At 34.7% G+C, this 16,817-nt stretch overlaps 1 protein-coding gene across 1 annotated transcript; it reads right to left on the reverse strand.

Annotated features, from left to right (window-relative positions):
• Positions 1-6,153: 6,153 nt before the first annotated feature.
• Positions 6,154-12,119, reverse strand: LOC107822220 (pectinesterase/pectinesterase inhibitor PPE8B). The gene is made up of 3 exons (XM_016648741.2): positions 11,421-12,119; positions 9,030-9,629; positions 6,154-7,070 (listed from the first exon to the last, which is right to left on the reverse strand). Exons 1-3 carry the CDS (start codon positions 11,734-11,736, stop codon positions 6,373-6,375), a joined length of 1,614 nt encoding a protein of 537 aa, XP_016504227.1. The 5' UTR covers positions 11,737-12,119; the 3' UTR covers positions 6,154-6,372.
• Positions 12,120-16,817: the final 4,698 nt, after the last annotated feature.

The following is a 16,817-nucleotide window of genomic DNA, read 5'->3' on the forward strand; positions in this document are numbered from 1 at the left end:
TTTTAAGTTTTAGGTATATAAATCCATAGGGAATCAAGATACATAGCCATATCTAAATGCAAATCACTTACCTCGAATGTAGTAGTGAAATTTCTCGTCAAAATCTCCTCCTCTCAAAGTCTGGGGCTAAAAATATGAAATATTGGGCGAAGTCCCGAAATATAACACTTAAAAGTTCTGCCCAGGTATACACATCGCGAACACGGCACCTCATTCACGTTCCCGAAGAAGAAATTTGCCCCCGACTCAAAAATATCAACGCAATCACGGAAAAGACCTTGCGATCGCGAAGCTCACCCATCTCAACCCATACGAACGTGTACTCCAGTCCGTGAACACGAGCACCACGCCCACCCAGTTCTTCCTCTACGCGAATACGTGCACTCTTACGTGAACATGCTGACCAATCTTCCAATACCTCAGCTTCTCAGATATACTACGCGAATGCGATCAACCCTCGCGATCGAGAAGTACATAAGAGGCATAAGAAAACCAACAATGCAAACTCATCTGAAAAGGTCCGTAAACACCTCGAAACTCACCTGATCCCCTTGGGGGCCCGTCCAATCGTACCAACCTGTCCAAATGTATTATCCAAACATATCTAAAGACTCAAAAAACCACAAATAACATAAAAATTAAGATTCGAAGGTCAAATCATTCTCTTAATATTCAAACATTCTAACTTTGCCGAATGCGTCCGAATCATATTTAGACATTCTAGATTACAACCAAACTTTGCATACAAGTTCCAATCAATCAAATGAACCTATAAAAGGTCTAAAAATCATAATATGAGTCTGATAACACCTAAGTCAACTCCTAGTCAATCCTATTAACTCTCCAATTATTCAAATTGCCAGCGTTTTGATAAACAGAACCAAAACCTTCTAGGAATATCTGAATTTGATTCCGAATATATACCCAAATCCAAAATCTCCATACGAACATATCGAAACCATCTAATCCCGATTCCAAGGTTGTTTACTTAAAAGTTAAATTTTGGTCAACTATTCCAACTTAAGCCTCCAAATTGAGAATCACTTTTTCAAATCAACTCCGAACCTCTCGAAAATTAAACCCAATTATACATGCAGGTCTTAATGCATTATATGAATCCACTCAAAGTTTCAAACCGCCGAAGGAAATAGTAAATCTCAAAACGACATGTCTGGTCATTATAATTTTAGATTTTGACCAAGTGGTCCCGAGTTGACTTTTTGTTGGCTTTTCCAAATTTGATAAAAATTAAACTTTTTTGATATTAGGAAAGTTTCTAAAGTTTATTTTGACTTATTTAATTAACATTTGACTAGATTTGGGTGGCTTAGAAGCTTGTTCTAAAGAAAATGTTGTGTTGGATTGTTGATTTTGTTTCGAAAAGAGGTAAATATCGTGGTTAACCTTGATTTGTGGAAATTAGAATGTGATTGGTCTATTTGCTACATGATCTATGTGTGGGGACGATCAATATGTAAGGTGACGAGTGTATATGCATTGTCATGGGTTTAAGCATGTGGGATGTACTAATTTATTTCATGCCTTTAATTGTATCATGTCTTAACTTATTTCGTGCTTCTACTCGTTATGTGCTCTTACTTGGTACATGTTTCTACTTTTTATATATATATATATATATATATATATATATATATATATATGCCTTCATTTATTACATGCCTTTATTTGTCACATGCTTGTACTTATTGCGTGCCTTTATTTATCGTATGCCTTTACCTATTATATGCTCTTACATACTATTAGATAAATGTATTTACATGCTTGATAAACGGCCAAAAATGTATATTTTTTAGTGTACTTTAATCTCATAACTTGTGTAGTTACGGTAGGTTACATGAGTTTTGTAGTAAATTATGCTCATTACGTGCATTCTTATGTGTAGGAGCAAGTTGGACGAAAAGTGAGCAAAAGAAGTTGATTCGGGACCAAAAGACAAAAGAAGGACTTTGCTCGTTCATTCTCGTGTGCACACGAGAGAGTGAACGAGCCAGCTGAGGAAAAGCTTGAGAAAAAATAGTGGATTATGGCAAAAAGGCATGGAAGTGCACGAGAGACCTATAAGGAAAAGAAAAAGAGAAGAACTTCGCCCGTTCACTCTCGCGTGCGCACGAGAGAGTGAACGAGATATCCTAAAAAGGCTATCTCAAAGTGAGCTTGTATTATTTCGCCCCATGCTAACCCTATCCCATATAAATAGTCTTTAAACTCACTTTTGAGGAGAAGAGGGGTACGTTCGTAGAGAGGATTATCGACCAAAGGAGGCAAGAACACACTAGGAGCAAGGCGGAGAATTCTTCTGCGAGTGTTTCACTTCCTTCTTCCTATTTTCATTATTGGTTATGAATTCTAGTATTGTAGTTTTGCATACTATTATGAATAACTAATTCGTTATCTGGGGTGTTTGATGGTATCTTTTGTAGGATGAATTCTTATTACGTTTTATATAATTGAGCCGTTGGATTTCTCTACTTGTTCAACTGCGTGTTTATTATTGTTGATTGAATGACCATCAATTAACTGTGCCTATTTTGTGTGTATATTGCTCGAGAGAGAGTACGTATTTAGGTTGTTGTTGAACAACATCACTCCTAACGTATGTGAGAGATCAATACGGAGAGTTTAAAGGTGGGATTAGAGATAACGAAACTTTGGTGCGATCGTAGTGAGCGGTGAATTAGTTCCAGCTAGTGTGGTTCGAGAGAATACATCTAATAAATTATGGTAATTTCTTGAGAGAGAATTACAACGCCCGAAGTACTCACAAATAAAGAAAAATTATTTTGCATTTTTCTTTAGACTTTACTCCCTTAAAACAACTGTCAACGAAGTCCATCGTCTAGAAAAGTCCAAAAACTTTTATGAAAATTCTACCTACAAAAAAAAAAACTACTACCCGGTTCAAAGAGTCATCCATTGAAAAAGAACTGTGACCATAAGAAAAACCAAGGGGGGTTATTTCTACCTAATTTTTTATTTGACATACATAACATAGCACAAGAAATTATCCAGTTGATAAACGGCCAAAAATGCATATTTTTCGGTGTACTTTCATCTCATAACTTGTGTGGTTACAGTAGGTTACATGAGTTTTTATAGTAAATTATGCTCATTACGTGCATTCTTATGTGTAGGAGCAAGTTGGACGAAAAGTGAGCAAAAAAAGTTGATTTGGGACCAAAAGACAAAAGGACTTTGCTCGTTCACTCTCGCGTGTTCATGTCTTTACTTGCTTTATTGTCTTTACTTGTTTCTCTTCTTACTCTATTATGCTATGTCGGATTGTGTGACCTTTAGATTGTTCTCGTATTTATGAATTGTTGAAATCTTTGTTGACATATATATTGTGAGGCTAGTTCTTGAATAATGAATTGTCTGTCACTCTATGTTCGTGCTCGTATTTCCTTGGTAAATTATGTTTTTTAGTTCTCTTTTATGTTATGTTGTGAGTTTCGCCATACTTGGTTGTTCATTGGGTGTTTTCATATGAATTGATATATTGATATTGGGTTGTATGCCGCAATGGTATTTGTTATTGGTATATTGGGATCGAGTTGTACGATGCAACAATATTTGTTATTAATATTGGGATGGGGTTGAACGCCATAACGGTACTTATTATTGGTATTGGGATCTCGTTGCGCACCGCAACTGTATTGATTATTGTTGGTTTGGATATTGAGATCGGGTTTGTATGCTGCAACGGATATGATGTCTTTTAGCTATCTTAGTTGTTGTTCTTCGTTAAAGTGTTGTGTTATGAGGTTGTGTCGTGATGTTATTTCTGGGAACTTTGTTATCTATTCTCTTATTTAATTTTATGGTTTTTCTCGTTTCTCCATTTTGTCGTTGTTTTCTGCTTAATACTTGTACAAGTTTATGGTGAGTGTCTTGTCATAACCTCGTCACTTCCTCGTCGAGGTTAGGATCGATACTTACTGAGTAGTTGGGATCAGTTGTACTTATATTACACTTCTGCACTTCTTGTGCAAATCCCGATATTGGTCCTAATAATGTTCATAGAGGTGGTTAGCTTGGACTGTTCAGGAAACTTAAGATAGTATTGCATGGCATTCATAGACCCTGGAGTCCCCTTCCTATCACTATTTACTATTTATTGTAACAACCATTATTGTATTTTCTTTGCGGACTTTGTATTTAGTACTCTTAGTGGCTCATGTACTTGTTATACCAAATATTAGGGATAGTTTTAGATAACGTTGAGTTGTAGCCTTAGTATGTATTTATGAGATTTTGTATTTTATCTTTATTATAATGTTGTTAACTGTTAAACTTACTTTGCTTGTTGTTGCTAAATATTAGATTGCCTAGCAAGTGGCGTTAGTTGTCATCACAATCCTATAGTTGAAATTTTTGGTCGTGACAGAACTCAAGTCTTTCAAATCATGTTTTTCTTTTTTGGGCATTATTATTCTGTTGGAGATTTCCACCTTACTTTGATTTTGGACTCCATTAAATGTGACATGACATAGCACAAGTAGTACTACTAGAGGCGTATTCAGGATTTCAAGAGTATGAGTGCACCATGAGCGCCAAAGAGTTTTCGAGAGGGTTTCTGAAAGACGTATTTTTTAGTTTAGGAATTTTTAAAGTCAAAACATAGACTAAAGAAAGAGAAGGAAAAAAATGTTTAACCAATATAAAATTAAATAAAATAAGAACAAAAAGTGTATTTGATTAGAAAAAGTGGTATGGTGATTTGACCCTATTTACTAATTAAAATATAATTTAAAAGAAGAAATAGTAAATGATCGATCCCCCGATTCTGCATTTATTTGAATTAAAATTTACTAGTGTTATAGGAGGAGGCCTCCCATGTGCATCCGCCCCTGAGCAGTGAGTACTATTTGAACGTCAAAATCACGGAGATATTTGGGGAAACAGTTGAAGCGAAGCCCATACAACTGCCTAAGAGGAAAAAAAGGAATATCCACGTGAAACATGTATTGCTGCTTGGCTTTATGATGGAAACCGCGTACAACCCTCCATTTTCTTTGATTTCAATCAATGAGAAGACAACGAACGCATTAATTTTTTCGTGGAAGTCCATCCTAACTTGTAGTCGTGCTTCTTAAATCTATATCTTCTATAGTCTATTCAAATATTCATTTAACGTTTGGCTCCTTGTCACTTTCTCCTTTTCTTCTCTATTTTTCGTCATATATTTATAAAATTCGAAAAGAAAAAAAAATCTATATTGAAAATATCTGTCAGCTTATTTGATTAACAAGTTTATTTTTGCTTATCATGGCTAATTGAACCAAGTTTTTGAGTAAAACCGAAAAGCGAAAGGATTGATATTTGATAACACGTGCTCCAACAAATTTAAAGTTTACCTACAGTAAAATATTTTAAGCACAACGTAATATAATTGGTCTATTACATTATATTTGACATAGGCAACTAATTATCCTAAGAAAAAAAAATAATTAGCAAATCTTCAGAGTGAATTCAAATGCAATATTAGTGAAGCATCTCAAACGAAAATTTTGTAAAATTAACGTTACATCACTTTCCATAATGGATTAATAGTTACTACTAATTAAAAGTGTTTAAAGATTTCAACTAATCTTGCACTAAACATATACTATTAGACCTCTATATTATATTTTACATCTCTTTAACAACATTTACCTATAAAAAGCAACATTGATAAGTATAATGGTACACACTTTAAAATTACCTCTTTATAATAGCCTAATGATTCAAATAGGAGTATATATTTATTATTAATTTATAATAAAAAATAAATTTATTAATTATATTTGATTGAAGACATAAATTTTATAAGTTCAAAGAGGGAATCAAGAACGTTAAAAACTAATGTTAACTTAGAACTGCACAGGTCAAAAGTTGAAACTGGGGACTTTTGTATTCTGCCTTTTTTTTAGACAACCCACTTTAATAATATTGTACTATTAGCTTTTTAAAAATTTTAATTAATGAAATATGAAAATCGTAATTATAAAATTAAAATTTTATTATCTTTTATAACATAAACAAATAGAAAGAACTGAGGGTTTTGGTATTTTTTTTTTTTCAAAATAACAACCGAATAGATTTAATATCAAATGATATTGAAAAGATCGGACCAAATAAGATGTTATAGAAAGGTTAGGTTGTAAATATACACGATCTATTAAGACGTGGAAGTAAAATTGATAAAGGTACACAGTAGATGACTAAAAAAGAAAGGAATCACCGGTGTAAATTGTCTTAAAGTACAATTCCACCAAAAGCCCAAAAAGCGACCAACAAAGAACAAAAGATGAATATATATCAGTAGAGAAACAATTAATATGGCAATTAAATTTGGCCCCAAGCTTTGATCAATTAAACCGCTAGACCAGCAGTGTACTTAACTCCCGTAGAAGGCAACCACGAGTTACCCAAAATGAATTGAGCCACTGTGAAATTATTTGCCTGTGAGGAATCATTGAGTAGATGATAACCAGGCCAATTGACTCTAGCGCCCAAGCCCGCACCGGGCCCGTAATTTTGATACTCGGCGTAGTACAATGTGTCAAGTGATATATTACCGTTCCACTCTAACCAGCCCTGTGGTTTAATTACATTACTCATGTATGATTGCATTATGACAGTGCGCGAATATGCCTTCCACGGCCTACCAAGGAATGTTTGTGTAGAGTTGAGTGAAGCTAATAGATCTGGTTCGCCAGATATATTAGAGAATTGGATGGAGAAGCCTGTAGTTTCAGCAGCTTCTTTTCGGCCTTGGGCTGTGATGGTGTTCTTTTGTTCGGCTAGTCCCTTTCGAGCCAATATTTGACAATTTTGGAAGACGACCGTGCCATCTCCGAATATGAAGTCTACCGTGCCAGTAATTACGCAGTTTCGGTAGAATTGGCGCATAGAATGGGCGTAGAGAGTGTCCTGGTAGCCCCTCAACGCGCATCTAAACAACACAGACAAGTCTGAGTCGGAGCGAAATGCAACGGCTTGGTGCTTTTGGGGTCCTGCTGTGTTCTCAAATGTCATGTCCCGTGCAATGAATCCTTGACCTTTCACAGCTGCATACATATATATGAACACCGACATTGTAATTAGTGTTCATTTTCTAACTTTGTTTTCGTCTTATATATGTAGCTAGTGTGCGTGTTGATTCTTTTATCTTTCACCGTGTAAAACGTGAAAGCTACTAATTTAAGTTCCCCTTCCGGTAGTGAAAATAGCGGGAGCTCACCAGTTTTTGGACCGACAATTAAACAATTGCCAGTACTTGTAAAGTTATTGAAAAATAGCCATTATTTTGCTGAAACATGGAAAGTTTCAGCATAATATACTGGATTATGGAGCTCATGCATATAAACTTCCAACATATTATGTTGGAACTGCATCACACAGAAAGTTTCAGCATGGATTATGGAGCTTCTGCGCATAAACTTTCAATATTTTATGTTGGAACTCCAGCACATTATTAAATTCCAGCATATTCTGAAATCTCATATGTAAAAAATTCGAACTTCAGCATATTATGCTACATTTTTTCGAATTTTTAAGAGTGTTTTTGTTTAGATTTTATCTTTACATGAAAATTTAATAAATTTCGATTACTTTTGAAACTCACGTGGCTATTTGCTATTTCTTGTTTTTTCCCCATCCGGTATATAGATATCTTTCGGACTCAAATTAAAACTTACAATCCCAAGAATGGCCCATTAGGTCCTAATCAAATCAAATGCAAAAAATCATACTATATCTTTTTCTTATGTTTTATTTTATGTGAAAGCTTTACTAGCTGAGAAAATCAAATAAGTTTTCCTTTCATTATAATTTTCTTAAATTCTTTTTTAAATATTTTTATTGGTTAACTATGATGACTTACACTATATTTTTTTACAAAGTTTTAAAATATATAAATTTTATTTCAAAAAAATTTAAGAATTCTTGCCCGAATTTTATCCGGATTTAGATATTTTGACCCTTGTACCCCGAGTCTTTTCATATAAAAAGAGATAGACGGAGTAGAATAGCTAGTAACATGAAATAATTCTAATATTTTTAATGAATTTAGGTGGGAGATGGACAGGGCAGTGAGGTTGTAATCTCCGGTTTATTAGAACCTATTTTCTTTTTGGTCCGTCCAAAAAGAATGATTCATTTCTAAATTTGGAAAGGATTTAGTTTAAATTTACTATTTTACCATTAATAAGAAGTTTTTATAATCATACAAATACTTTGAGCCCCTTTTTGATTTTTTTAGGATCAGGCAGGAGATAAGGAAATGGAAAGAGATGGTGGGCACGATGATAATTAGATCTGGCACCACTGACACAATAAGGTACCAGGTAGCAGCTACACGAGCTACTACTCCATTCTCGAACCATTCTTTTGCTTTTCTCTTCTTTCTTTCGGCCCTTCTTTTTCTTTTCAATTTTTAATGTCAGCTCATTTATAAAAAGAAAAAAAAAACAATCTTTATCAACCAGCAGTGTTATTATCAGCTATTTTAGCCCCCCTTCACATGGAATTTTCTTCAAAGTGAGTCAGCCAACCATGACTAAATTAAAGGTTGGATCCTATACTAAATTACACATCCTATTACCAATGGTTAGAATGAAAAAAAGTGAAAGATCATCCCATTTTTACTGTAAACAATAAACTACGTGTTGGAGTTCCTCTTAAACAGTCAGTTCACTTGCCTAGTATGGATCCACAGCAGATATTTTTTTAGAATTTTCTTTTTTTCTATATATAAATCTTTTTTAATCTTTTCCTGATATGGACATCTTGCAGTCAGATCGTTATGGGGTCCCAAATCCATTACTGAATTGTAGTACTGTTAGTAATTGTCAATCTATGATACGATTGATCAATTTACAGACATACCTTATTGGCCATCTTTAAATGCAGATATATAGTTGCATTTTTATAATCAGCATTAAATAAATGTGGGGGGATGTTTGAAATATATAGTACTCCGCGTGGATTAAGATAAGATAATAAATGGAATCAAATTAAAAACTTACCGAATGTTGCAGATCTGTAAGTGGTCCATCCATCGATAAAACTTCTATTCCCAGAAATAACAGTAACATCTATTCCGTCACCGATCATCAATATGTTCCATTTCTTCTTGCTGATTTCCACATACTCGTTATAAATACCTTTCTTGATATGTATCACAAATCTCTTGGTACTCAATTCTGGTGCTGCTGATATAGCATCTTTAATACGAGTAAAATTACCCGTTCCATCAAGAGCTACTACAACATCCGCAACAACACCTGTATTGGGAGTTGATTGCAACAACTGTCTATCTTTTCGATTAAGCCAAGAAGGGAATGAGTTATTGTGTCCTTTATTTGACGTTAGCCTCCTCTCTCGGGACCATTGCCATGGTTTTCCACGTCCGTCATTGGCCCCGGGGGCGTTTTTAGGGACGGGGCGGACCATGTAAAGAATGTCACGGACTAATGTAGTGACTTGGTTGAGGCTTCCCGCAACCAAGTTTTTGACAATTCCGTTTGTTCCATCAAATCCGTCTATGCATGTATCTTGATTAATTAGTGCTCCGCTCAAATAATTCCTCAAATCTGCACTTAAATTACCTGTGCTGTTGTTTTTCCCTATTGATCATAATACCACCCGTGTTATTAAAATGTTCAATGGACTAATGTTTATGCTTCTAAATTAATAAATAAATTAGTCAGTTATTCAATTTTCTGAAAGTCAATTATTCAATTCATTTGACATTTCTTTAAACTATCCGCTGGACCAAGCCTCTCCGACATTTATTTTTCACAAGAGTACTATCCTAGGATTCTTGGATAGTGGAATATGTTATTAAAGTAAAGATAAAGCTGACCCCAATAGATTTGAGTATTATGTAAAACTTATAACAGATCTCAATCACCTTTTGATAATAGAAGATGAACGTAACACGTTTTGAGAAGTATGCGCATTTTCTTTCAGGAAAAACTAGTAAAATTCTGAACAAGCTAGACAGTTACTTGTTTTGGAACGCTGGAAGTGCTTTACTGTACTTTCTTCGTATAAGGAGAGTTTAAATTATGTGCACTATGGTATATAAAATATTTAAACAATCAGGTGTTAAAAGTTACTCCTACAAATTACAACTAAAACTCTATAATAAACATAAGTAATTAATACTAATTTATTATCACAGGTTAAACTACATGTGTAATTATTTTTACACTACCCGTGTATAAAATTTTAATCCTAAGAATAGATAAGAGAACTTCCTTAGTCATGTGAAGTTACACGGTTAACCTAGAAGAAAATACTTATGACTACTATTTACTCCATTATTTAAGAGAAACAAAACCTGACCTATTTTAGCAAAAGGCAAAAGAGTATAATACAGAGGATTAATTGGAGCAAAAAATTTCATAATCGTGGGCAGGGGTGTTCATGGTTCGATTTGGGTCGGTTTTTCCCTAAAAAGAAACCAAACCAAGTAAGTCGATTTTTTAAATATTGGAACCAAACCAAACCAATTAAGTCGGTTTTTTATCGATTCGGTTTTTGTCGGTTATTTTTGATTTTTCGGTTATTAATCGATTTTTTCTTAAATACGAGACATACACTACTAAACGCATATTCCGACGACTACATTTTCAACGTAACACTATCAAACTAATTGCTCTTTGAGAAATCTATCATTTACCAAGATATATTGATGATAATTGACTCAAATAGTGATGAATAATTTAAGTACTCAATTAAAAATTGATTATTTTTAACATGAAATAAATTATTGTACTTAGCAAAAGAAAACTATCAATCAAACTAGAAGGCAAAGAATTAGATTATTATAATAGTAAAGAACTAGACTAAAAATACAAATGGCTAATATGTACCATAAAATTTCAGAAACTTTATATAAAAATATACATATATAGATGTAATAATAAATTTAAATAGCTACTTTTATAGTCGGTTTGGTTAGATTTGTTCGGTTATTTTTTTATTAAATCAAAACCAAACCAAATTTGATCGTTTTTAAAATTTAAAACCAAAACCAAACCAAACCTAAAAAGTATCAATTTTTTTAACCGATTTAATTCGATTTTCGATTTGGTTCGATTTTTCGGATTTTTATAAACACCCCTACTCGTGGGGAGATCCAACTCAAAAGTGTTCAACTTTTAGTAGTACTCCAATAAAGAGTAAAAAAGGCCGAAAAGGAAAAGAACAACATAATCTATTGAATTAAAGTAAAGAGCAGATAAAAAGATCACGTAACTCAAAAAAGTGCAAATTAAAGTTATGGTCCTCCAGGTCACTATGTTAGCAGGGGCGTAGCGTAGAAATATGTAAAAATTATTAAAGGATTAGAATTTCGAATTATTTCGCCGCAGTATGTTAGTGGTAAAGCAGTAGATTTACATACACACCTTTGGGATTCTGAGAAGCAGTGAGAGTCCAAGTAAGTTCATCTGCAGAGAGGTCCAACAGATCAAGGCAATCAGAAATGGCATTCGAAAGTCGAAAATCACCAAAGAAGCTGACGAATTTCGACACTATGGAAGTGACTTGACGGACAGTGTCAATGGTGGACTTAACAGAGCCCACAAACTCCGAAGCTGGCACCTTTAAACACTCTGATTGAAGGAAACTTAAATCCTCCTCCCCACATCTCACCAAATTAGGACAACTTATACATAAAAGTAGAAGAAGCACTCCACAAAACGAAGGCAAAGAAGTAGCCATAATTACTCACTTTAATTATAGAGCATGCACGTAATTTGGCTACATGAATTAGATAAAAAGAAATCAAGATACCAAAATTTTGAAGGGACAAGTGTTGAAAATGTAGTGGTAATTAAATGAATAGGAGTAGTAGGGATAAATTAAGGAAAGATATAGGAGGGGAGAGAGATGAGTATTGAATGCTGTTGTTAGGGGACAGGTGAGAGCATTGAAGAAGGGGAAGAGAACGTGCATGGGTTTAAGAGTAGGGAACTTCCCACCTCTCTGTGTTGACCTATTTATATACAGTTACAGGGGAGGGGAGGGGAGGGGAGGCTCTATTTGTGGGCGAGGTGTGTCGGCGACCACACTATATAGTTAACATGTCACTGCGACAGTCCATATGATCAGTGATCTTTAAAGAGCTTATATATACTCACTCCGTTTCAATTTACGTGAACCTTTTTTCTTTTTAGTCCGTGCAAAAAAGAATGACCACTTTCCTTATTTGGAAACAATTTATCTTTATGCAATGATTTATAGCCACACAAAATATATGTGCCTCATTTTACACCACAAGTTCAAAAGTCTTCTCTTTTCTTAAACTCCGTGGCGAATCAAATGGCTTCACATAAATTGAAACCGAGGGATTATATGATACTATCCTTTTTCTCAAAGTTTTCATTAGATGTGACAACTCCCATTTGACGGTGAACCGTAACCATTTTTGCCTTTTATTTGTGCGCTCGCCAATGTTTTAGAGAATAAGGCCTGCTACCAAGATTTTTTGCATTTGTAAGGCTTTATTTGAGATATCTGGTTAAAAGGGAAGGGATGTTATCGATCACACAATTTGTTGTTGAGCAATTTGTATATCAACATATACGCGTACTCATCCCTCCAGTTCAGTTTGAGAATTCTAATTTTATTTTAAGCAAATAGGAAAAAGAACATAAAAATAGAATGTGTTAGTTATGCTAAGCAATACTAATAGTAGTAACTTTGGATATCTTGATTTCTGATGAAATTGAAGTAACAAAAAGTTACGTTGCATGCCAACCGTTAAAGGCAATTGATGAAGATCTAGACCGCAACTCTATCAAGTGCAAATGCCAACCGTTTAAGCAAATGAAGATTCAAGTGCATCTCTACTTGGTTTATCAGTTTATTTGGGCAATATTTCAGAGCGTCTTCTAAATACAAATACTTTACCTATTTTTTAGTTTCTAACCTAATGTCTGCTTTGGGGCTGATATGGATTCAGATAAAAGGTTTGCTATTAAAAGCGACTTTATACACATGACACAAACCTGAAATTTTTAGTTAAATATGAAAAACTACTTATCAATTTACCGCAATCTTTGGTGGTCTAAACACAAATATCTAGAGCATAAACTTGACTCAGTTCCAGAGGCAGAGCTAGCATCTCACGGATGCGGGTAACTTTTGCTTAAACATTGTATTGTATTAGAAATTCATTAAATATAATTGTATACGGTCAAAACCGAATTTGCCCTTCGTATGACTAATCGAGATTGGAACGTGGTGGTCCGAGGATTATCATTGTAATATCGAGCCATGGTGCGAAGTATATGCTGTCAAGCTCGAGATCGAGCGACCAATCAAGATCAAGGTCAGGACCAATATCGAGCTCGAAGACTCAAAGACCGTTCAAGATCGAGATCGGTCAGGATCAAGATCGAGCCAAGGAACAAAAAAGCCATTATAGCCGCAATTAGGGGGAGAATTGATAATTGGCTTAATGTATGCATATTTTGATATATATCGCCTCACATTTTGCTCATGTCTCGACGATTTGAGATGTTTAATATGATTATTTGTGCTAAATTTTGGTATTTCTATGTGTAGGGATCATTCGGATGCAATTTGGGACGAAAGAGCGCGAATTGGAGCGAAATCGGGACAAAAACGCAAAAAGTAAAATTTGAGGGCCACAGCGAGCGTGGGGCGCTGGCCTGGACGCTCAAGACGGAAAAGTGTCCTATTTCGATCAGGACTCGGTTATTTCGACCCCAAGACGCCCCAACTCATATAAAAGCCAACCTAAACCTATTTTGGAGAGAGGAGGATGTTTTTGAGAGGAAAACACAAGCACAGAGCCGCTGTGGAGGCCGGAATTCATCAAGTTCCATCTTTCTCCCACCAAACTTAGTAATTTTTATGTTTCTTTGTATGATTTGTTGTTTGGCTACCATGTCTATGTGGAGCTAAACTTCACGTTCTAGGATTGTGGTTCTTTCATGACTATTGTTATTCGGATATTGATTTTGCCTTCTTGATTTATTATATTAGTTTATTTATTCAATCTTGCGCTTAATTATTTAATTGTTTGATCACCAATTGAATACTATCTACGAATCTAGAATTGAACTCGAAAGTGAGAATTCTAGATTGCATATAGAATTGAGTAGAGCAAGTTCTTGAACTCGGGCATCGGAGAATGGATTCGTGGTTAGGATAGACATGTACCTAATTGCCTTGCTTGGTTGATTTACAGGAATTATAAATGCGTTCTTGTTGATTCTAACTCCATAGACATATAGGCGTTAGGTTAGCTTGAATAGGCGAGTAAGAACTCGACAGATTCTTATGAGCAATATTAACCCTGACAACCAATAAGCTAGATAAATTAGTCGGTCAATTCAATTGAAGAATACAATAGGATCGTTAGATAGCCCATAACCCTAGATCGTTTTCATTACATTGATATCATAAAAATCTGCTTTTTCTCTGTTCAAAGTTCATTATTTATATTTTTTTATTTAATTAGTTTAGAATCAAATATTTTTAGGTTTAATTCTTGTTTAGATAATTACGATAGTCTAATTTAGTTAATAGTTAATCACAAGTCCTCGTGGGTTCGACATCCGACTTTTAGTCACTTTATTACTTGACGACCGCGTATACTTGCGTGTGCGTTTGGCCGCAATAAATTTTTGGCGCCGTTGCCGGGGACTTAGAAATTAGCTATTTTTCTAGATTAGACATTTGTTTTTCTATTCTTTCTTTAGTTTAGTTAGTATTTTTTTATTTTTATTTTAGCATGGCATCTTGGAATGAGAATTATTCGAATGATGGTTATTCTTATTTTGATGATCCCTGTCCATATTGCGGAGGATCCCACTGGTAAAAAAATTGTCAGAATGTTCCCGGAAGCGAGTTGTGCGCACAATCTCAATCCTTCAAGTGGAATATTTGTAATATGTGTGATGGTCAAGATAGCCATTGGGATGGTTGTCCTAATTCTTTTCATCCTTCTCAGAGCCCTTATTATGATCTTTCTAACAATGTTTGTGAGTTTGATAGGGGCAATGAAGTGCAGGATATGGAACATGATGCATATATTAGGTATATTATGAGGCAAGTAGCAGAGCAACATGATGAACTCAAAAAAGATATGAAAAGAATGACGGCAACAATCACAAGAATGAAGGCTAATATGGAAGAATTGAATGAAGAGAGCGAGTTTCAAGAAAAGAAAAATTTTGAAAAAGTGGAGATTTTGAGCCAAACATGGCTAGTGGAACAAGCTGAAAAGTTAGAAATATATGAGGTTCAACGTGAGGAAATTACTGATAGGACGAGACACTTTATAGAAGGAAGAGCTGAACTGAAACAGGAGATTGAAAACTTTGGCACTGATATTCACGACTTGGGAGCTAAATTAATTGCAAAGGTTGATGCGTTTAACGCCCAACAAAATAGTTCTGAGTTGTGTGAAGCTGAAAAGGAGCTTATACGCCAAATTGAGGAGCTAAAAGGGGAGAGTAAATCATTCGACCATACTTGTATTGATGATGTCCATGTCGAGGAAAGCACTCTAGAGTCATGTGAGGAAGTAGATAATATTATATGTGAAGACTCTAGAGTGTGTACATATGAGGATGTAAAGAGTAATACAATTCTAAAGTTAGAGTGTATTGGTCCTCATTCCATACATTTTTCAAAATTGTGTTTGGATGATGACATGGAAATCGAGTCATCTAAGCCTTTGGAGGAGCCAATGGATGAGGAACGGGGTGCTTACATTCTTGAATTCGTCGTGCCAGAGAGACAAAATTACATACCTCATCCGAAGGCCAAGAAGTGTAAAACGCGATATTGGTTGCTTGGCCCAATTAAATTTGTCTCACCGCCTCGGGAGCATAATAGAAAGCTTGAAGCCAAATTAGGGGTGCAATTCATAAGTTCGAGGTGGAGGCAAAAAGTAGTTCACGTCGTGCTGCAACATTAAATTAGGCGCTTGTTGGGAGGCAATCCAGCTTTACTACCTTCTTTTATTTTTGTTTTTATTATATTATTTTTGTAGTGTCTGTTTTTATTTTGTAGGATTATAAGTATAGGAAGCAAAGCTATTGGAAGAGTGCAAAAACAAGCTAGATGGTGAGAACTAAGTGTGTGGTGCCCACACAAAGGACCATGCCTGGAGGAAGTCTGAGTACCTGTAAGCCGCCATTGCTTCGGCCTTTGGCCTTTCAGGGAGTTTCTAGTTCACCCTTGTTATTTTTGCGATATTTGTGCATTGAGGACACTGCACTCTTTTAAGTGTGGGGTAGAAGATTCTCTATTCTTTCTATAGTATTATATTAGTATATTATTAATTTCTTATCTTTTTATTGTTAGCTAGCTATTTATTTTTAATAGCATAGTTAGTAGAATTAATGGTGTAGTATAGTAGTAATAGTTTTAGTAGCTTAATTAAAAAAGATAAAAATAAAAATAAAACAGAAAACAATTGAGAAAAAAATTAAAAATTTATTTTTTGGACTTTTCCCGACGATGGATCTCCTAGACAATTTTCTTGAGGGATTAAAGTCTAAACAAAAAAAAAAAATAGAAAAATCCAAAAATATGTTTTTTTTTGTAGCAATAATCCTCTGTGGTTTTTCTTTGTGCCACGGTTCTTTTCCATGGGATGTAGTTTGAACCGGGTAAATTTTTTTCTTTAAGAATAGATTAGAGTTTAGAAAATAAATGGAGGAAGAAATATGAGATTCCTAGGGGCTTTTGACTTGTTTGATAGTAGCGTATTCAGGCTTTGGCATGTGTAGTGCCTTTCCTATATTTTAAAATTGATCATG

This window comes from Nicotiana tabacum, chromosome 9, assembly GCF_000715075.1.
Source record: "Nicotiana tabacum cultivar K326 chromosome 9, ASM71507v2, whole genome shotgun sequence".
Lineage (NCBI taxonomy): Eukaryota > Viridiplantae > Streptophyta > Magnoliopsida > Solanales > Solanaceae > Nicotiana > Nicotiana tabacum.